The 20,276-nt window shown below is 30.8% G+C and overlaps 4 protein-coding genes and 1 long non-coding RNA gene across 14 annotated transcripts; 3 read left to right on the top strand and 2 right to left on the bottom strand.

Annotated features, from left to right (window-relative positions):
• Window positions 1-1,164: 1,164 nt before the first annotated feature.
• On the bottom strand, window positions 1,165-3,737 carry LOC117241807. The gene is made up of 7 exons (XM_033507948.1): window positions 3,491-3,737; window positions 3,052-3,337; window positions 2,644-2,932; window positions 2,495-2,580; window positions 2,214-2,414; window positions 1,900-2,119; window positions 1,165-1,792 (listed from the first exon to the last, which is right to left on the bottom strand). The coding sequence occupies exons 2-7, from the start codon at window positions 3,325-3,327 to the stop codon at window positions 1,284-1,286; spliced, it is 1,581 nt and encodes a 526-aa protein (XP_033363839.1). The 5' UTR covers window positions 3,328-3,337; window positions 3,491-3,737; the 3' UTR covers window positions 1,165-1,283.
• Window positions 3,738-3,935: 198 nt separating this feature from the next.
• On the top strand, window positions 3,936-8,617 carry LOC117241726 (mediator of RNA polymerase II transcription subunit 25-like). Of its 3 annotated transcripts, none has more exons than XM_033507753.1 (15): window positions 3,937-4,075; window positions 4,671-4,804; window positions 4,893-4,938; window positions 5,028-5,155; window positions 5,238-5,457; window positions 5,532-6,123; window positions 6,208-6,524; window positions 6,644-6,828; window positions 6,892-7,054; window positions 7,134-7,319; window positions 7,393-7,587; window positions 7,755-7,940; window positions 8,036-8,095; window positions 8,185-8,298; window positions 8,395-8,617. In XM_033507753.1, exons 1-15 carry the CDS (start codon window positions 4,073-4,075, stop codon window positions 8,533-8,535), a joined length of 2,670 nt encoding a protein of 889 aa, XP_033363644.1. In that variant the 5' UTR covers window positions 3,937-4,072; the 3' UTR covers window positions 8,536-8,617. The 3 variants fall into 3 exon arrangements, with proteins under 3 accessions (XP_033363646.1, XP_033363644.1, XP_033363645.1); XM_033507754.1 differs by lacking the exon at window positions 3,937-4,075 and adding an exon at window positions 4,163-4,389; XM_033507755.1 differs by lacking the exon at window positions 8,036-8,095 and having other exon boundaries at window positions 3,936-4,075.
• A 304-nt stretch (window positions 8,618-8,921) lies between these two features.
• LOC117241660 (phosphoribosylformylglycinamidine synthase) lies at window positions 8,922-15,552 on the top strand. Of its 4 annotated transcripts, none has more exons than XM_033507605.1 (20): window positions 8,922-8,937; window positions 9,644-9,922; window positions 10,001-10,142; window positions 10,212-10,362; window positions 10,445-10,835; window positions 10,910-11,022; window positions 11,100-11,360; window positions 11,438-11,511; window positions 11,600-11,756; window positions 11,841-12,187; window positions 12,261-12,497; window positions 12,594-12,719; window positions 12,788-13,015; window positions 13,078-13,276; window positions 13,368-13,633; window positions 13,702-13,918; window positions 13,994-14,173; window positions 14,246-14,407; window positions 14,489-14,770; window positions 15,018-15,552. In XM_033507605.1, the coding sequence occupies exons 2-20, from the start codon at window positions 9,654-9,656 to the stop codon at window positions 15,191-15,193; spliced, it is 3,978 nt and encodes a 1,325-aa protein (XP_033363496.1). In that variant the 5' UTR covers window positions 8,922-8,937; window positions 9,644-9,653; the 3' UTR covers window positions 15,194-15,552. The 4 variants fall into 4 exon arrangements, with proteins under 4 accessions (XP_033363496.1, XP_033363495.1, XP_033363493.1 ...); XM_033507604.1 differs by lacking the exon at window positions 8,922-8,937 and adding an exon at window positions 8,972-8,991; XM_033507602.1 differs by lacking the exon at window positions 8,922-8,937 and adding an exon at window positions 9,370-9,530.
• Window positions 15,237-20,216, bottom strand: LOC117241661 (alpha-N-acetylgalactosaminidase). Of its 5 annotated transcripts, none has more exons than XM_033507606.1 (8): window positions 20,182-20,216; window positions 17,939-18,100; window positions 16,776-16,950; window positions 16,527-16,701; window positions 16,360-16,454; window positions 15,934-16,293; window positions 15,696-15,860; window positions 15,237-15,613 (listed from the first exon to the last, which is right to left on the bottom strand). In XM_033507606.1, exons 1-8 carry the CDS (start codon window positions 20,214-20,216, stop codon window positions 15,425-15,427), a joined length of 1,356 nt encoding a protein of 451 aa, XP_033363497.1. In that variant the 3' UTR covers window positions 15,237-15,424. The 5 variants fall into 5 exon arrangements, with proteins under 5 accessions (XP_033363497.1, XP_033363501.1, XP_033363498.1 ...); XM_033507610.1 differs by lacking the exon at window positions 20,182-20,216 and adding an exon at window positions 19,445-19,693 and having other exon boundaries at window positions 15,425-15,613; XM_033507607.1 differs by lacking the exon at window positions 20,182-20,216 and adding an exon at window positions 18,576-18,714 and having other exon boundaries at window positions 15,425-15,613.
• On the top strand, window positions 18,715-20,037 carry LOC117241662. The gene is made up of 2 exons (XR_004495091.1): window positions 18,715-18,854; window positions 19,036-20,037. It is a non-coding gene; the product is annotated as an uncharacterized LOC117241662 (long non-coding RNA).
• Window positions 20,217-20,276: the final 60 nt, after the last annotated feature.

Here is a 20,276-nt window from a genome sequence, read left to right as displayed (position 1 = left end):
ATTGGGATTACTGAATTTCCTAATGGATCCTTTAATACTTCCTCGGGGCAAATAACGATCTCTCTGATTTTGTATACATCCAGTAACAATGGTTTCGATCGCATTTTTTCAACCAGTTCGCCAGGATTCCTTGTGAACAGGTATACTTTACCGACGTTGAAGTTCACAGTATGCATCCCCTGCCCGCGAATTATTTCCTTCGGTCTATCCGGTTTGGTCAAGAGGAAGTTACTTTGAAAGATTCGAAACAATGGCATGTCGATAAATTGTAGATCGACGCCTAATTCATTCGGCGAAATTTTCTGCAATTTCTCGGCGTACAAGGTAACAGAATCGACGAAGACTTCTAGGATGTATAGCTTCTTATCTTTTACAGAAATGCAGGCTTTGAGATTCGCGTTCATGTTAAATTTGGAAAATATTTTATTTTCATGAAAGAAGTAGCACGAAAGTTAATTAACGGGATAGTTTCGAATTTATTTAAAATTTTCTACATAAAATCAGCTAAAATGTTTGCTTGTGTGTTAATGTTTCGATTAAAAAATGATGAAAACAATTGAACTGAAAAATTGATAATTCGCCACGTTTTATGTTATATTTCCATGATTAACACAAGCACATTCAGTTATTATGTACAATCATTATAAACATAATCGGTGATAATATATTTTACATCAAACTGATATTTGTCATAATTATTTTCATGCAATGCTTTATATTTATCCTTCTCTATCTATTGGTTCCTTGATTTCGAATGGATTGTTGTGTATTTTAATATGGAAAATATATAACACGTGTATAAAACATGTATATATTATATGATATGATATGATTACATTATACATGTGTATATAATATGTATATAACATGTGTTAAATTTCTACCCACTGCACTCAAATTCTGATACTTGCAATGATAATACATGAAATGAAATATATTGTTATCATTTCATGAATTATTATACATAAATGCATTTTTGCATTCATGCGTAAAAAAATATGTTGTAGACGATACCAGGTAATGAAAAATTAAAAATTATATTAATTATTGTATATTAAAATTTTTACATTATAAATTTTAACTAAGAAACAAAACATATTGACATAATAAAGTAAGATTTTAAATATGAGCAATACAAATGATAATATTATCTTTGATTGTATATGAAAAATTGTGTCTTAAATTTTTCCTAAGCATTTGAGCAGGTTATTTTTTCTAATTTCATTATCAAAAATAAAAAATATTCTTGGATTATATATTTTTGCCATATAAAACATATTTATCTAAAATATATGGGTATCCCTTTCCCTATTTGATCGTGATGGAGTAGAACTAAATATATTTTTCATGTTCTCTCTCCACTCGGGTAGACGAAGTTCATCGTCACTCATTAAAATTCGATCTCCCCAGTAAGCCTTTTGCTTAGTCGGAGTAGTGCTACAACTATCAGTAACATTCGCTGTATTGCTCATACTGCAAGTTTGATAACCAGTGTCTTGTATAGAATTCGAAACACTCTGCTGACCAGAAATACCTAGCATCGCGTTAGTCTGTTGGATCATACAACTTTCGTTTGTACTCGTCTTGTACAATTTAAACGTGTTGGTAGCATTACTGTATTTAACATCAAATTCTGTAGTTTTGTTTTCGCAATTATGCTCAACGTGAATTGAGTTCTTTGCTAGGACTTTTATTTTTGTATGGGTATCATCTTGAGTACTCGCAGATTCGCTTTGTAAATTTAAAAGATCACCTGCCTTTTCGTCTGCATTTATTTTGCTAAGAGATTCATCTAAAAGATATATCATGTAAGTATTATAAACAATAACATTATTTTAGTAGTATTTTAGTAAAGGATAATTAAATATTAAATATTATTGATGTGGGTGAAATAATTACCTAAAGAGTAATTGTTTGATAGATCTTTAAGTTGCATATTAGATCGATCTATACTCATGTCCATACTGAAGTTCAGTCGAGCAACCGAATGAGATCGAGATTCCCCGCTTTCATACGACATGTGATTTACTGTACTGTGTATGGGAGATATACTAGGATGCGATAAATTTCCTGTGTCTATTTGCGACGCGTTGTAATGACAATTTTCATTTGGCGAGCACTAGAAGGAAAGAATTTGATAATTTTTGACTTCAAAACTCACATGTGTAATGTGTGTAAGATAGATAAAGATAATTAAAAAAGCTGTAATTTACCTTCAATGATGTACCATGAATTAACATTCCACTTTGTGGAGGACTGGAAGATAATACTAAAGATCCATCCATTTTTACTGGCGACGATAAAGAGATTGAAGAATCTTCTTCATTATCTACACAATCATCAAGATTAGAGAATAACTTCCGTCTTAAAGAGTTGTTACTCGAATTTGCATCGTCACTCTCAACATTTTGCTCCTAAAACAAAATAGGAGACGTTTAAAGGCGGAGATTTAATATTTAAGTAGTTTAAATGATGACTTTAGCTTTGTATTTACTTGAATGAATGTAAGGTAAGGTTTTAACATTTCCATAACATGAGCTGGCAATTCAGATGGAAATGTTAATACTGTTTGACTCCATCCTAAAGCAATTAAAATCAAAATTAAACTATGAAAAATATTCCTTGATTAATTATAATAAATACCATCTTTTTTCAATTTGGAAGATTCTGAATTCAGTTCACTCGAACCCTTTATATGAGTATCTACATTAACTATTGTTCTATTCTCTTTCTTCTTTATCTCCCATGGGCTTGGAATTATTTCATTTTTATTAAAAAATTGATCAATAGCTGCTTGAGCTTTTATTTCAATCTCTGGGTCTACACAATGTATTTGTTGCATAGGAAATTCTTCTATTTTCGCTGGCTGTATTAATGCCAACTCATCCACACTCCATGCAAAGTCTGGTGATTGATGAGATGGATTTGAAACCTAAGAATGTTATTAGCAGTTACACATAATCATTAGGAAATAATATAAAAAATGATTCTATTAAATCATTTTATAAATAAACTAAATCTTTGGTTTTAATAAAAAATTTAGAAAATTACCTTACTGAACACAGTTGGACTAATCACAGATAAATGCAGTCTATTAGTTAAATCAGTCTCAAATGGATTCCTTGCTATAAATTTTGTTAAACCTGAAGGGGGTGTAATGTGATTTGGAAGCACATTAAAGGAATTTATATTACTTCGATATGTTGTGTGCTTTGAACTTGTATTATACTGCTTTACAGGAGTTTTATAAATCACAGGACTCTTGGTTGACAAATTTTCACATTCGTTTCCATTCTTAATTGGTGTTGTCCACTTTAAATGCTCCATTCCAATATACCTATAATTATTCATTAAATTCAATTTGTACTTAAATTATTTTTCACTATTATGAAATTATTGTTACGAAACATGTTTTTTTTTATAATACGTATAATACGGAAACAATATTTTTATTTATAAAAGACATTTAGAAATTATTTGATAAACTTACTTATGTTAGTTTCTATCTTTTAACGTCTTTTTCAAGCTCGTTCTTCTAATTTCTGACTACAAGAACGTACAAATGGTACAAATATTTTATAGACTTCTCTTGTCGAAATATTAGATTTAATTTACGTATTCCGATTTTTACATTATAATAATATTACCCTAATTCGTAAACTTGTATACAGTTTGAATTATTTTAAAACGTACATAATCAACAGTCATGGATAATGTAAGTATATACTAGAAGATAACCGAAGTATAAACGTTGAATACCAAGAATAGTTTGATAATTTCAATTAAATTACTATGCTCTGTCCATGGACTTATCTGAAGACACGTAATCCCTACCTAACCCCAATCTAGGGGAAATAGGTTACATTCATAAGTCAGATTATTCTTGACATCATTGCAGGAATTCTGTTAGTCTGCATTGTGTTAAATCACCTTCGTGAAATACGTATATATACAAATTTGAAGATTTTTTATTGTATTTAATTAAAGTGTTTTAATTTGTGTTAAATCCCTAGAATATTTATCACCAAACTAGTGAAATAAATTTGGGAACCATCATCTTAAAGAAATTACAATGGTTTGTTCTATTTCATGTTTAAATGTTCTGTACAAATCATTTAATAATAATAATAGTAATATTAATGTAATAATAATATGTTAACATATTTTATTTCGTATTGTATTTGTGATACATATAATGAAATTAATTAGTACTTGAAAAAATTATACATAATAAACAAACGTAACCTATAGAACTACAGACTTTGTTGATTGTTTGACAAATGATCAACTACAATATTGAAAAAATCCTGATTTTAATATTAGCAAATATTAGTAATGAATGTGAAGTGATATAATCGTTGATGTCAATATTTATCTGGTAAACTTGTTGTAAGTCTCACACTACATGCTATAATGCTATTAATGTAATTTGCAATTAGTAGAAGTAGAATATTAGATAAAGATTTGTATTAAAAAGGTCTCAATACATAATTATTGTGGAATAAATTTTACTATTTTAAACGTATCAAAGATAAAAATTTTGTTATAAACATATTATTTATTTCTAATGTGATGTTTGAAATAGTTATAATTTATGCATTATTTTTAAGTTAAAAATAATATATCACTTATTATATTCTTTTGTATATACTTTTTCTGATATTTTAAAGAGTGGAGTAAAAATGGTTGCTGGCCCTACAGAACATGGCATACAAGCTGATGTAATATTTGTGATTGAAGGAACAGCTGTTAATGGAGCTTATCTTAATGATTTGAAAACAAATTATCTTACTCCTACACTTGAGTAAGTTATGTTTTCTATATTAGATCATATTGAGTATTTTTTATTTTGTTTATAGATGCTTATTAATTTAAGACATTATATTATATAGGTATTTCAGTCAAGGTGGTATTGAAGATAGAGAATATGTTTCTGAGGTAAAATAATGATATTAACCATTTTTATAATATTTCTTACCTTTTTAATTTCTTTGTTCTTATATTTAATAATAAAAATCATTTTTTAGCAAAATAGTACAACGTTATATGGAATAGTAGTATATCATGCTGCTGATTGTTTACCAGCACCATGTACAGAGACTTTTGGACCATATGCAAATCCTCATAAATTACTCCTTGTATTAGAAAAACTAGAGTATGTAAAAAATGTATCAGATTTTTAATTAATGAACTTTTAATCTTATTAATGAACATTGCTGATATTCTTGTTTGAATAGAATGGTTGGAGGGAAGGGGGAATGTTTTGCCAATATTGGAGAAGGACTTGCAACTGGACTTCAATGTTTTGAAGATCTACAATTAAGACGTGAACCAAATACAGCATCGCAGAAGCATTGTATTTTGATTTGCAATTCTCCTCCATATCAAACAGTCATACAAGAATCATATAAATTTGCTGGACACACTATAGAACAGTTGGCTTCCCTCTATCAAGAAGTATATTGCAATTAATTGTGTGAATAGAAGTCGTCATTTAAGCCTATATAAAAAAATCATTTTTTTTCTTTCAGAGGAATATTAATCTTTCCATATTATCACCTAGAAAAATACCTGCCTTATTTAAATTATTTGAAAAAGCGGGAGGAGATTTACAATCGTCACAAACCAAAAATTACGCTAAAGATCCACGACATTTGGTCCTCTTACGTAATTATAATTTAAAAGAAAGACCTGTCAGTCCAACAATTGGTGGAGCTGTTCATACTACACCAGGTACTGCTGCACAGATTCCATTGAGCCCATTGCAGAGTAATGACAGTCCAAATACAAATCAAGTGCAACAGAATATTGCACAACCAACTCAACCTCAAGGTCCTCCATTTAGAGGTCAAACTCCTCAAAATATCGCTTCAGTTCATCAAACAGTAGTACCAATGGCTGCTGCGATGAACGCTGGTCGACCTCCTTATAATCCCCCAATATCCGCTCCGCCAACTTATCATCCTAATGTAACAAGAGCAGGTCACCCTAGATGGAGACCTTTCGTGACACCAGGGGCAACAGGTCCAGCAAATACGCAAAGTAGTGCTTTAATAGCGCAATTAAATCAACCACCTCCTTCAATTGGGCTCAATGTAACTCCATTTGGACAAAGAATGGATGGTAAAAGTGATAGTACTTTGTAAAGTTTTATTACTTATCCTTGTTTCAAAAGTTAATGTGTTAATGTATATTTTATATCTTTAGTGACAAATAGCAATGTTATGGCTGCAAATGCACAACAGCAACAGCAGCAGCAACAACAACAGCAGCAGCAGCAATTAACTCAACAACAGCTAAGATTAACAATGCAATTACAACAACAACAGCAAAATGTCCAGCAACAGGCTCAAATGCCAATAACAGCTCAACCAACGCACGGACAAGCAGGACCGCAACTCACAGTATCCTGCGTGAGCCAATCTATGCCAACTCAAGTACCACAAACAGTTACAGCTTCGCAGACACAGGCACCTGTATCGTCGGTTACTCAACAACAGCAAGTAACGCACTCTCAGACACAGGTATTTTAAGTTGCTTAAATTATTTATAAGGAGAGACTGTTTTAATGTTGTAATGTTCGAATGTTGATTTTGAAACGAAAGGAAAAGATATGAATCACATTAATATAACTGTTTTAAAGGGTAATGTAACAGGTGGTACAGTAGGACCAGGACCACAAATTAGTACACCACGTGAGAGACAAACGATATGGCAAGGTATTATTGAATGGGTTGAAAAAGCTAAAACAACTCCAGATGCACCAAAACAAACTAGGCATCTTCCATGTCAAGTTTCCGCAAATTCCAAAGATGGAGATCCAGAATTGTAAGTTTTTGTGGATGTTAATAATCATAAATTGTTATAAATCAATACATTAATATATTATAGGAAAGCTGATACGTGGCCTCAGAAATTAATTATGCAGTTGATGCCCAAGCAGTTAATAGGAAATATTGGTGGAACATATTTGAAAAATTCCAAGTCCGTTTTGTTTCATCCTACACCTTGCGAAGCGTTAGAATCGTTAACAAAAGTTATGAATTCGGGATTTGTTAGTATATTACACTATATCTTTTCAGTACAATAAAATGAAAAAAATATCTTTAATTACTGATAAAAAAATATTTCAGGCAGGTTGTGTTCATTTCACATTCTTGCAAGCAGCTTGTGATATAAAAGTACTTATCCTCCTCTACACGGCTGAAAGAAGAACCTATTTGGGATTTATTCCAAATGATCAAACAGGTTTCGTAGATCGTCTTCGAAAAGTGATTCAGCAACAAAAAACATCGCATGCTTCTATGAGACAAGGACAAGTAAGTAAAAATTTATACTCTAAGGTATATTAAATGTTTCTTGATATATTTACAAATATAATTACTATATCAGGCTGGAGCTGCTCAAGGAAACGCAATAGCTGGCACAATGCCTACTACAGGTACTTCTCAAGGAGGTATACTTATGTCACAAACAAATACTATAGCTATGGGAGGAGGCCAAATAACTCAGAACGTAGTTTCTACAAATGCTCCACAACAAACATTAACTTCATCTGCTGGCCCTCAGAATCAAATAAACATGCAGGTAAGGTTTACCACATGTATACAATGAAGTAAAATGGATTTAAAACATATATAATTAGCTTTATATATAGATAATATATTTAAAGAATTATGAGTTAGAAACAAATGCTATCTATATAGATATACACAGATATCAAAATGAAAATAAACCATTCTTTTTATTGATAGAGTGGTGGTATTACTGGTCCCCAAGTGGCTCCAGCTTCTGGTACGATGATAGGACAACAAAGACCACCATTTGATGACATAGAAATAGCTAGGCAACAAAATTTATTAAAAATTCAACAACTACGGCAAACGTTAGAAGCTGCGCAGCAACAGGAGGCGCAATATAAGTCACAACTGGAAGTAAATGTAAGCCAATAAATATAACAACAAAATACGGAAAAAAACAAAACACATATTAAAATAAATTTCACAGAATTCATATAATATAATTAACTTTATAGATTCAACAGAATCTAGAAGTAGCACAGCAACAGGAAATGCAATATAAACAACAGTTGGAGGTGAACTGTTTTTTAGAAGTTATCATACATTCTGTTGTATAGCTTCGCACAAATAGGGAAACGAAATAAACGAATAAAATTTGTTACAGGCTCAACAAGCCCAAAGAGCACTAAATCCTGCCGCTATGACGAATCAGCAAGCAAATGCTCCAAGGTTGATGAGGCCTGTCCCGAATATAGGTCTTAGGCATTTATTGCAACAAGTATGGATTATCATGTTCATTATCATAATTATGAATTGGTAATTGTATATCAGAGTTAAATTATATCTGCAATTAAAAATAATTTGGATTTTGTAGCCACAACCGCCATATAGACAGGTACTTGGATTACAGCAACAAATGGTTCCTAGAGGGCAAATGGCGACAAGAGCTATGGCTCCTGGTAATCCACAAAATCAGCAATTCGAGGACGTCTCTAATTATGATTTCCTTGGATAGATAATTTAAATAAATATTTTTTTTATGGAAATTCTACTGTAAATATTCGATTAGAATAAATTGCACATCGAAAAATACAAGAGCATTTTAATGGTCTTTACTTCCAATATAAATTTTATAATATTTATGTATTTCTAAATATATACACGCATATAACAAAACAATTTATAAAATATACATATTCATCTTTATACGAAAAAGAGAAGTTACTACATATATATTAGGATCGATAAATTAAATTAAAATATTGAAATATTCTTTTATTACTTTAAAATTTTTATCTATATCAAAATTTTTAAAAGCATGTGGTAAGAAACAGCAAGGTTATGCATCGTTTCATTAATTCCGTAACACGTGGAAACCTGTTGCTTGAAAGATCAGAAAATAAAATACACTCTATTTGTATATATTGTATATATTGTATATATGTTGTAAATGAAATATCGTTAATAGCAAGTAACTTTACTTTCAACTATTATTTCGACGATATTTAATACTACATAATTTAACTTAAAGTTCTATTGTGCAATTCGATTATTTTATTTGCGTTTAAAATATTTTTGACAATAATATTCTTCCATAGAACTTTATACCCTTGTTTCCTTTTGTTACATGTTTACGAAAATGTATTTTTCTTTTTGTTTATAGCTAGTACGATAACGTCTGTTTTGTAAAACATGACGTAAATATAATCCAAATATTATTATTAGTTTCGTTTAAAGATTTTAAATGGTATCAATGTCTATATTTCATAATCGAAAATATTCAAAAGTATTTAATTTTAATTTATTTTTAACAATAAAAAATACAATTGAAATATATAATTTCAGTAGAAACAGAGAATACTATATTGAGTAACATGCTCTTTTGACCTCAACTCATATTTTTGATATTATTGTTATGATACAAGCATACTATTTTGCAATTATTACACTGATAAATTGAGATAATTCAGTGACTCGCTTGCCAGTTCACTCTAGGGGGTCTTAATAATTGTAATTAATTATCAGTTTAATATATCATATTATATTGTCACGTTTACTACTCTTATCCTTTTGTATTGTGTTTTTTAATTCTTTTATGTACTTTATCATTTTGTAATTCTCAGTTTTTAGATCATGGATATTATAAGGTTCTACAAAGTACCTGGTTTAAAGTCAGGTCAATTTAAAAGCAAATTTAACAGTCTTGTTCAAATAACAAATCTGATTAGTGGTTTGGAAACTGAATTGTGTTACTATATTGAAGTTAAAGAACCTCTGAGTGAAGAAGAATTGGCAATCTTAAAATGGATTTTAACTCCTCCTTTGGAATCACAAAGTTTGAAGAATTCCAGTGCATTTGATAAAAAATTAAATAACTGCTTTATTATTGAAATTGGACCAAGGTAAGATAAATGATAAAAAACTAACTATTTAACAATAATATTTAAAATTGAAATTAATTAATTTTTATGTTGTTACAGATTGAATTTTTCTACAGCATTTTGTAGCAATGCTGTATCAATTTGTAGATCTGTGTATTTAGACAAAGTAACAAGAATTGAAGCAGCAACTAGATACTGTATTAAATACAATGGAGTAATTGATAAAGAAATTGAAGATGCTGTGTGTAAATAGAATAGTATTTATTGAATATAAGAAATATACATCTCTTACATTTGTTTCTTTATTTAGATAACAGATGTACTGCATGACAAGATGACTGAATGTAGATATATGAAACCAATAGAAACTTTTGATCATGGATTTAGACCAGAAAATTGGTTTGAAGTTAATGTCTTGGGAGATGGAAGAATAGCATTAGAAAAAGTAAATTCGAAACTGGGTATGTATTCAAAATGAAATATAATAAAAGATAATAGGTAACTTAAATATCATTTTCAATATTATTTGAACATTTTATTTAGGTTTAGCATTTGACAATTGGGACTTAGATTTTTACACAGATCTATTTCTTAATAAATTAAAGCGCAATCCAACTAGTGTGGAGTGCTTTGATTTAGCACAATCTAATAGTGAACACAGTCGTCACTGGTTTTTCAAAGGTCAAATGATTGTTGATGGTGAAAAGATGAAACAATCTTTAATTGATATGATTATGGAGACACAAAAATATTCCAATCCAAACAATACGATTAAATTTAGTGATAATAGTAGCGCAATTAAGGGCTTTCAAACAAAAGTTCTACGGCCAATGAAGACTTACACATGTAGTCCTTTCTGTTTGGAAAATGTAGATCAAGATTTGATATTCACTGCAGAGACTCATAATTTCCCAACTGGGGTTGCTCCATTTAGGTAAATAATTTAGAAATTTCATATAATGTACTTCACTCTATGATATGTTTCATAAATATTATTTTAATTTACAGTGGAGCTACAACTGGAACTGGAGGAAGACTGAGAGATATTCAAGGAATTGGTAGGGGAGGATATTACATTGCTGGAACGGCCGGTTATTCCGTTGGTAATTTGCATATTCCAGGTTTGTACTTTATATAGCTTATTTACTTTTATAAAAATAGAAAAACGTCTTCATTAAATTGTCAATCTCTTTCTTAGGCTATAATTTACCATGGGAGGAAAAGAATCTACAATATCCCAACAATATGGCTTCTCCATTAGAAATTATAATTGAAGCCAGCAATGGAGCATCCGATTATGGCAATAAATTTGGAGAACCAGTCATATCTGGTTTTGCTCGTTCATTCGGTATGACGGATGAAGTTGGTGTGCGACGTGAATGGATTAAACCCATAATGTTTAGTGGAGGATTGGGTACCATGGATGCCAATATGTCTCAAAAAATTTTGCCACAGAAAGGTGAGTAGAAAATAAAATTTAAATGGTTTTTTTGTACAATGACATTAAAAGAAAAATGAAAAATTTTTGTATATCAGGTATGGAAGTCATTAAAATTGGTGGTCCTGTTTATAGAATAGGCGTAGGAGGTGGTTCAGCTAGTTCTATTGAGGTAATTTTATATTCCAAAGAATAATGTAACTGATTAATATACATTCTTAATGATCCATTAAAAATTACGAAATCTATTATTTTGTTAGGTGCAAGGTGATAATAAATCAGAATTAGATTTCGGAGCCGTACAAAGAGGTGATCCTGAGATGGAACAAAAATTGAATAGAGTTGTTCGTGCTTGCACTGAGATGGGACAGCAAAACCCAATACTTAGTATACATGATCAAGGAGCTGGAGGCAATGGTAAATAAACATTCTTAGAAGATCAGGATATAATTAGATCGTATATTATAATGTTGAATCATTAACTGTTTGAAATTACATTAGGCAACGTTCTAAAAGAATTAGTAGAACCAACGGGTGCAGTAATCTTCACAAAGAAATTTGACTTAGGCGATCCAAGCATTAGTACATTGGAATTATGGGGTGCCGAATATCAAGAAAACGACGCAATTCTTTGCAAATCAGAAAGCAGTAATTTACTTAACGAAATAGCAGCGCGAGAAAAGTGTCCCATAAATTTTGTAGGGATTGTCACAGGAAATGGGAAAATCATTCTTTCAGAAGAGGATAATTGTGATTCATCGAAATATCTAAATGAGAATTACGAATATAAATCGAGGCACCCAGTCGAGTTAGATTTAGAATTAGTACTTGGAAAAATGCCTCAAAAGGTGAACATGGAAATATAATAAAATAAATTAAATATAATAATGTTTAAGTAATAATCTTTTTGTACTTTTATAGTCTTTTAATCTGCAAAGACAAGTAACTCAGTTACCTGCTATCAAGTTGCCCGTAAATCTAACTGTACAAGGTATCTTAGAAAGAGTCCTACGATTGCCTTCAGTAGCAAGCAAACGATATTTAACTAACAAAGTTGATCGTTGTGTTACTGGACTAATTGCACAACAGCAATGCGTTGGTCCTCTGCATACTCCCCTTGCCAATGTTGCTGTGACAGCAATATCTCATTTCTCTACGGTAAAAAATATAAAAAATAAACAAATAAGAAAAATAAAATCAATCAAAGTTAAACAAAAATGCAGCAAACGTAATATTATGTGTTTTATCCTACAGGTTGGTATAGCAACTTCTATCGGAGAACAACCGATAAAAGGCCTCGTAAATCCAGCAGCTGGAGCCCGTATGACTGTAGCAGAAGCGTTGAGTAACTTAGTTTTTGCACAGATTTCAAATATACAGGTAATTTATGAGTATGTATTAATTTAATAAATTTTTATTCTTAGTATAACTTATTTTTATATATTTAGGACGTTAAATGCAGCGGAAATTGGATGTGGGCTGCTAAATTACCCGGAGAAGGTGCAGCTTTATATGATGCATGTTCTGCTATGTGTTCAATTATGAATGAATTAGGAATCGCAATTGATGGAGGAAAGGATTCTCTTAGCATGGCTGCACGAATTGGGGAGGATGTCGTCAAAGCGCCTGGTACACTTGTGATTTCTTGCTATGCTCCTTGTCCCGACATACGACAAGTAAGTTGAAATTACTTTTACTTTTCTATTTAATGTTATTTTCTATTATATTTTTATTATAGGTTGTAACACCCGATTTAAAAGCTCCTGCAGCTGGAAAAAATGGTTACATATTATTTTTAGATTTATCAAATGGAAAAAGTCGAATTGGTGGCACAGCTTTGGCTCAGGTTTATAAATCCCTCGGAAACGAAGTTCCAGATGTACAACGCGTTGACATGTTAAAGAATGCTTTCAAAGCTATTCAACAATTAATTGCAGGTGACTTAATAACTAAAGTAATTTATGAAATTTATTCTTTTATTTCAATGGAGGAAATTACTAGTATTTGAAATATTTTTCACTACAACAGAGGGAAAAGTACTAGCAGGTCATGATATTAGCGATGGTGGACTTATTACATGCCTGCTTGAAATGTGCTTTGCTGGTATATCTGGAATGAACGTGAATATTTCTCATAAATCAGGATCTCCTATTGAAATTTTATTCACCGAAGAAGTAGGATGGATACTAGAAATTGATTCAATAAATTACAATTATGTTTTGGAAGTATTTAACCAGTTTGATGTTCCTGTATATTTAATTGGACGATCGGAAGGATTTGGATTGTCATCGAAAGCATGTATTTTATACATTGCGTAAATTTACAAAATTATGTTTATGTAATAGATATTTTATGTCCTTAGATAAAAGTTCAAGTACAAGAGAAGATTTTTCTGGAATCAACAGTATTACCGCTAATGAGTCTATGGGAAGAGACGAGTTATCAATTAGAATGTCGACAAACGAATGTTGAATGTGCACTTCAAGAATTCAGTGGATTACAAGATAGAACTGCACCATGCTATAAATTAACATTTAATCCTGACGTTAGATCTACGGCAATTTACAAACATTTATCTTGTTAGTAAAGATTTAATTCGATGTAAAATCTAAAAATTGCTGGATCGTATTTATATTTGTTTGCCATTTTTTCAGCAAACATTCCAGTTGCTGTAATAAGAGAGGAAGGCATAAATGGTGATAGAGAAATGGCAGCATCTTTGATAGATGCGGGTTTCGAAGTTTGGGATGTTACAATGCAAGACTTGTTAAAAGATAAAGTCACATTCGATAGATTCAGAGGAGTTGTATTCCCTGGTGGTTTTAGCTATGCAGGTAAATTATTAATAGATTAATTTTTGTTTTACAAAATGGAAACGAATAAAAATTAATTTAAATTTATTTCAGATGTTTTGGGTTCTGCTAAAGGATGGGCTGCGAGTCTTTTATTCCATCCATCTCTTCAAAAACAATTAAAATCATTTATTTCTCGAAAAGATACGTTTAGTTTAGGAGTTTGCAATGGATGCCAATTAATGTCTTTGTTAGGATTGATAGGAAATGAAGACGGTACTATTGCATCATTAAAAGAACATGTTTATAAAATTATTAAATACAATTAACGTTTTTAATTGCTTTTTTGTGTTGCAGATGATACTAAAGAACCAGATATTTTTCTAAGTCATAATGTATCGGAAAGATTCGAATGTCGGTGGAGTACTGTTAGAATTGATAAATCGCCATCGATTATGTTAAATGGAATGGAAAATAGTGTCTTAGGTGTATGGGTCGCTCACGGTGAAGGAAGGTTTACGTTTAGAAATAATGAGGTTTTACAGAAACTAAAGGAAAGTCATTGCTTGGCTATTAAATATACTGATGATTATGGTAATCCAACCGAACGATATCCACTTAATCCTAATGGAAGTACAGGTATTATTTGATTAAATACTTCTCTTAGATTATATAATATTAAAAATAGGGGTTAGCTACATAACATGATTCGTCTTTAAAATCTTTCATGGAGTTTGTCTTTTTATAAATCTACAAAGATACTTTAATTTTGCCTTATATACAACTATTCATTTGCAAATAATACAAAAAAATAATAATAACGAAATTTTATCTGGTTATATACAATTAATCCTGTGATCTATATAATATTTATGATTAATTACAGAGGGTATTGCTGGTATCTGCTCTGCGAATGGACGACACTTAGCAATGATGCCACATCCTGAACGCTGTTCACAAATATGGCAATGGCCTTGGAAACCCTCTAATTGGGAATATACTATTTCGCCATGGCAACGCATTTTCGACAATGCATACGCGTGGTGTGTAACAAAAGATTGAGACAATAACTTTTTTTTATAATATCTTGCATTAATGCAGTCACTGTGTAAATAATGTAATCATATATTTTCTAAATAATCTATATCACGTTGTTTAACAAATCATAGAGTATTACAGATTACAAAATTCTTTATTTCCTACTTTCTTAACAAAGTATGGTAACGTTCTTTTATCAAATATTACAAAAAGAGAAGTAAATTACAGATTAAATTCGTTAACGCTTAGTTCGTATTATTTAAATGAGTTCTGTCTAACCTTGAACAATTGATTTGATGGCGTAAATTGCGAAAATTGATTTGTGGAGAAAATATCCTCTAAGTGTAAATCGCACCGTAATATCACAACTCCAGAAGGATTAACTTTGACTTTTATTTTTGTTTGCGGCGTTAAAATGCCATAATTCACATCTTCATATAGATCCTACAAATATGAATGGTTACCTTTAACATTTTATTACAAACGGTCAAGCGAAAATTTGTATTAAATTTTTGTAATTACATACCTCTACATTATATCCTCCAGGATATTGTAATCCGAGTTCTTTTAATGTAACGGACACATCAGACGGCGTACCATCCGTTCTTCTGTTTACGAACGCTATGGCGTAAGAGTAGTAATTCTGATAAACGGGAGTTATAGGTCTTGCCCAAATTTCAATACCTTTGTGCTGAAATTATAATAAAGTTCACATACATTCGAGTTTGGTGTCAATTATTCACATAAGAAATGAATTTACTAACTTTATAAATTCGTCGACCCTGTATACCTAACGGGTCTTGATCTACAGCAATGATTTTCCTATTTTGTAAAATAGCTTTGTACTCGGGCCTAATTGTTCGTAGATCAACGGACATTAATAGAGGCGCCGCTAATATTGCCCATAACGCCATTTGCGTTTTGCTCTGCTCATAACTTAGTCCAAAATTTCCAATAATTAACATATCAGGATCATTCCAATGGCCAGGACCAGCATTTGGTACAATTGCATCTTGATTATTTCCATAATAATCTATTATGGTCTCTAAACTATTCCACGAATCTTGTATATCATCAAAATTTCTCCATAAATTACAATGTTCTGTTATAGCAGTGAAATTTGGCTAAAATTTTGTGCAACTTAGAATTTTATAGCTTTCAGTCTACGATGATATTATATCAGTACCAACCTGCATGCCAGCATAAATTTGATAAACTGGCCAACTGCAGGAATATACCATTGGCCGACCAGTTTGGTTTAAATAGAATCCAAATTCAGGATATCCTATAATTTTTCATGAATTATAAAGTTAGATCTCTTTCAATAAACATGTAATTATTGATGTTTTAATTATACCTCTATCCATTTCTGAAGGATGTGAATAACATCCATCTAATTTTACATAATCAACATCCCATGATGCAAAAGTAAGAGCATCAGTTTCTAAGTACCCCAATATTCCAGGATATCCAGCACACGTGTAGTTACCAAAATCCTCATAAATTCCAAACTTAAGACCTTTTGAATGAATCTATATAACAGAAATACATAACAATAAGTTTGTAATTCTTGTGGCAAAAAGTTGAATGGTATATTAAAACTTACATAATTTGCAAGATTTTTCATACCATACGGGAATCTTTGCCTATCTGGCACCAGCTGACCATTAACACTTCTATCTTTTTCCAGCCAGCAATCATCAACATTGATATATTCATATCCAACTTCTGCATAGCCTTCTGCTACAACAATGTCTGCCATTGTACGAAAGAGCCGATCACTATAAAGTATAAAAATATATTCCTCAAAATTTTAAACAGATTCATTTCTGTTAAATTGTAATTTGCAATTCATTATATCTTAAAATATGCTTCACTTGTAATATATTAATCTTTTGTTACTAATAAAACTCCTTGGACTAAGATACAGATTTATATAATGGTTATAACATAGCTCTAAGTTAAGTTATTAAGAATCATTCTTAAGGTCAGATAACGATGAATCATATTTAATATCTTGCAATTTATTCTAATTGGTATCTTGTGAATTGAATAACTATAATTTCATGATTTCAGTATTTCCACCTTTGAATATTTTCAATATGATATTTATCTTTTTTTAAATGTTCTATTATTATTGATGTTGAATAGTTTAATAATGAATATAATAATAAACAAATTACTATAGATTTAAGAAAAAATATACAACTTTGAAAGTGTATTTGATATTATAAATAAACACATTACACAACAAAACAATTTAAATGTATATTAAATTAAAAATTCTTCATATGTATGTCTATAAATACAAAGAAGCTAAAAATTCCAATAAAATATTTTTGACATACGTTTTTTGTGACCAAAAGCATTTCAAAATGCAAAAGTATTATTGCATTATATTTACATAAATAATGAATAATATTTTATATTCAAAACAACATTAAAACAAAAAGAAAAGTTTCAATGTTTGTATATTTACAATCCAAAAAGAATTCATAAGACACTTATAGATCATATTTCATATTTTTTCTTGCTACCATTAACAATTAGAGTTTGTAATATTAATCTGTAGACATAAAGCTATATAACAAAGATGCTAATGAAGTTTCACTTTATCTTTAAGAATCACATTATAATGTTAAATATCATTCAGATAGAGAGTAGATAATGCTCCAGTGTATAACATACTCACAAATATTAATTGAAACAGGCTTGCGAAATTCAATTAAAAAAAATGTGCAGAAATAAACAAAAAAGAGCAACGCTTACCTGATACAATTATCTGGATCATTTTTGCAGTCTGTGTTACACCTGAATCGTTCCCAGGCAAGCCAGCCCATGGGCGGTGTTTTCACCAGACCATTTTCAAGGGCCAATGTCAAATCTGCCACTGACACAATCAAACACCATATCCATATAATCTGCGACATTCTGCAAAAACGAACACGTTTCTTTCTAACTATTTGAAAAGAAAAACTTTCCACCAATTTTTATAAAACACCAAACACTAAATTATCACTGATTTTATGACTCCGGTAGCATAATGCTTGGAAAATCTCGAATAATTTAACAAAAAGAAGAAACACCGTCGGAGTCTAAGTAGCAAAAAGATCTGATCATTAGGAGCAAAGCAGCATCGCCATCCACATCCTGCACGGCTGTTTGCAGACTGATCTGATATAAGACCTCCAAGCCAGGAGTACTTTCACCCAATGCCCCATTTCATTTTTACACACAATCACCGCGTGCTTCAGTAGTGTGAACATTGATTTCCTTTCGTACACATAACGAGGCGGCTTCGTATACTAACGCATTAAATCGCCGTTGTAACTATTACAGTGCAATTACGCCTAGCAAAGACAATCGTAGCTATTTTATGTCGCGAATCTCCTTCATTTTTGATTACCTCGAGCGATCGTTGTACTTTGCAAGTGCTATATGTAAGTTTCATGAGGATGAACTACATGATGCTGTTACGACTTTACAGTGGGGACACTATGATTCGGCACTCGGCAGCTTTATAGTTTTAACACGTTCCATGCCGCCATGAACGGCTGTCAGACGTCAATATTTCTAGCGCATGTAAAACAATTGACGGAATGTATCTTCGATGGTACACGTGGATTAATTTGAATAGTGCGACATTCAACATATTTAATAACAGAATTGTGTGAATGCGTGTACTGTATCCTTAAAAATATGTATGATGAAGTTATCAAATTATATCGCATAGCATTGTTGTTGCAATAAGATTGCCTCGCTTGTTTGTACCAGTCTTTAATCTTTCGGTGCACATATTCTATAAATTCCTTTCAACTGAAAATATTTGATTTTCAATTACAAATTATTGTTATATTGAATTGAAGGATGTATTTTTCGAGATATTTTAATGGGAAAAATCTATTTTGTGGAAACATGATAAGAAGTAAAGAGAAAAATAGTTGTTACGTAATAATCTGGTGATTAAACGGATGAATGGTTATTAACTTCGAGCCTCGAAGTTCGAGGAAGCTGACAAACGTTCATTCGAGAATTACAGCGGTTTACGACACTAGGAATGTTCGTATACGAGTTGCATACGCGAATATAAACTTGACATTTCAGTGACTGAGAGGGATAACGAGTAACGAGACATATTGGATTCCAATATAAGGCGGACGCTTGGAACGTGCAACTTTAAGATTCGAGATTATTAGCTTGGAGAATATGTGAAAATGTTACAAAAATGAAACATAAAAAGATGTTGTAAAGATTATATAAAAAAAAATTGTTTGCCTTGTATGTATCTACAAAGAAATGTCATGTAGTTTTTTATCTATTATTTATTTTTTAATCATCGTGCAAGATAATCTTTTATGAAAAGCAAAAATGTGTTTAAAAAGTGATGGAGGCGTTATTTGGAGCCCAATTCTTAGTATCCACCGGTTTTACGGCAACTGGCAACGTAACTTTCCATACTTTCATTTTGATTATTTAATCGAATGGAAAAATCAATAGTAATAAGATGAATTCAGATATCCTTTTATCGACTGATGATATTGTAGTGATATCGATTTAAAAATATTTTCTAATTAAAATTCTGTAAACAAGAATATGAAGTAAAATAATGATCCTAAAAATTCTAATATTGCGAACGAAAAGAAAATTGTAAATAAAAAAATTATATGAAAATATGGATGCTTTTACAATCGTAATAAATCGATAACAGGATTGATTTTTAATACATATTCAAATGATAATCAGTTTATAAATCTTTTTAAGAGATTTTGATGATATATTAAATTTCTTCTTATTAAGTAAATAGTTGGATTGTTATTATATAACCATTATTATATGTGATCTAAATAAACTCGATTTAATAAACTCAATCAATAAAATCTTTGGCGTTTATTATTGATACTTATTATGTCATTTATATTATGTGTATCTTTGAAATCCATAGGATTACTGAATAACGATCTCAAAAGGAGCTTTTAATATTCGCCTTGGTATCTTTCACTTCACACACTTACTCGTTATAGCACAATGATTTTGACACAAAACGCATGTTTAGACACCGCGTATCGTTTATATACCTGGGAATTTGTATCGATAAGACAAATTCACA

This window comes from Bombus vosnesenskii, unplaced genomic scaffold (genome assembly GCF_011952255.1).
Source record: "Bombus vosnesenskii isolate JDL3184/JDL3185 unplaced genomic scaffold, Bvos_JDL3184-5_v1.1 scf7180000016261, whole genome shotgun sequence".
NCBI lineage: Eukaryota > Metazoa > Arthropoda > Insecta > Hymenoptera > Apidae > Bombus > Bombus vosnesenskii.
This window is presented reverse-complemented; position numbering and strand designations above follow the sequence as displayed.

Bases quoted from the DNA above. Each gene is read 5' to 3' on its own strand.
- LOC117241726 (XM_033507753.1), top strand. The intron at 7,055-7,133 runs GTTAGTATATTA...AAAATATTTCAG, and splicing joins AAGTTATGAATTCGGGATTT to GCAGGTTGTGTTCATTTCAC. The intron at 7,588-7,754 runs GTAAGGTTTACC...TTTTATTGATAG, and splicing joins AGAATCAAATAAACATGCAG to AGTGGTGGTATTACTGGTCC.
- LOC117241660 (XM_033507605.1), top strand. From the start codon at position 9,654: ATGGATATTATAAGGTTCTACAAAGTACCTGGTTTAAAGTCAGGTCAA. The intron at 10,363-10,444 runs GTATGTATTCAA...CATTTTATTTAG, and splicing joins AAAAGTAAATTCGAAACTGG to GTTTAGCATTTGACAATTGG. The intron at 14,174-14,245 runs GTAAATTATTAA...AATTTATTTCAG, and splicing joins TGGTGGTTTTAGCTATGCAG to ATGTTTTGGGTTCTGCTAAA.
- LOC117241661 (XM_033507606.1), bottom strand. From the start codon at position 20,216: ATGCGTTTTGTGTCAAAATCATTGTGCTATAACGA. The intron at 16,951-17,938 runs GTAAGCGTTGCT...TATACTTTATAG, and splicing joins GATCCAGATAATTGTATCAG to TGATCGGCTCTTTCGTACAA. The intron at 16,294-16,359 runs GTTGGTACTGAT...ACAAAATTTTAG, and splicing joins AAATTTATGCTGGCATGCAG to CCAAATTTCACTGCTATAAC.
- LOC117241807 (XM_033507948.1), bottom strand. From the start codon at position 3,327: ATGGAGCATTTAAAGTGGACAACACCAATTAAGAATGGAAACGAATGT. The intron at 2,415-2,494 runs GTAAATACAAAG...ATTTTGTTTTAG, and splicing joins CTTACCTTACATTCATTCAA to GAGCAAAATGTTGAGAGTGA. The intron at 2,120-2,213 runs GTAAATTACAGC...CTTTCCTTCTAG, and splicing joins TTCATGGTACATCATTGAAG to TGCTCGCCAAATGAAAATTG.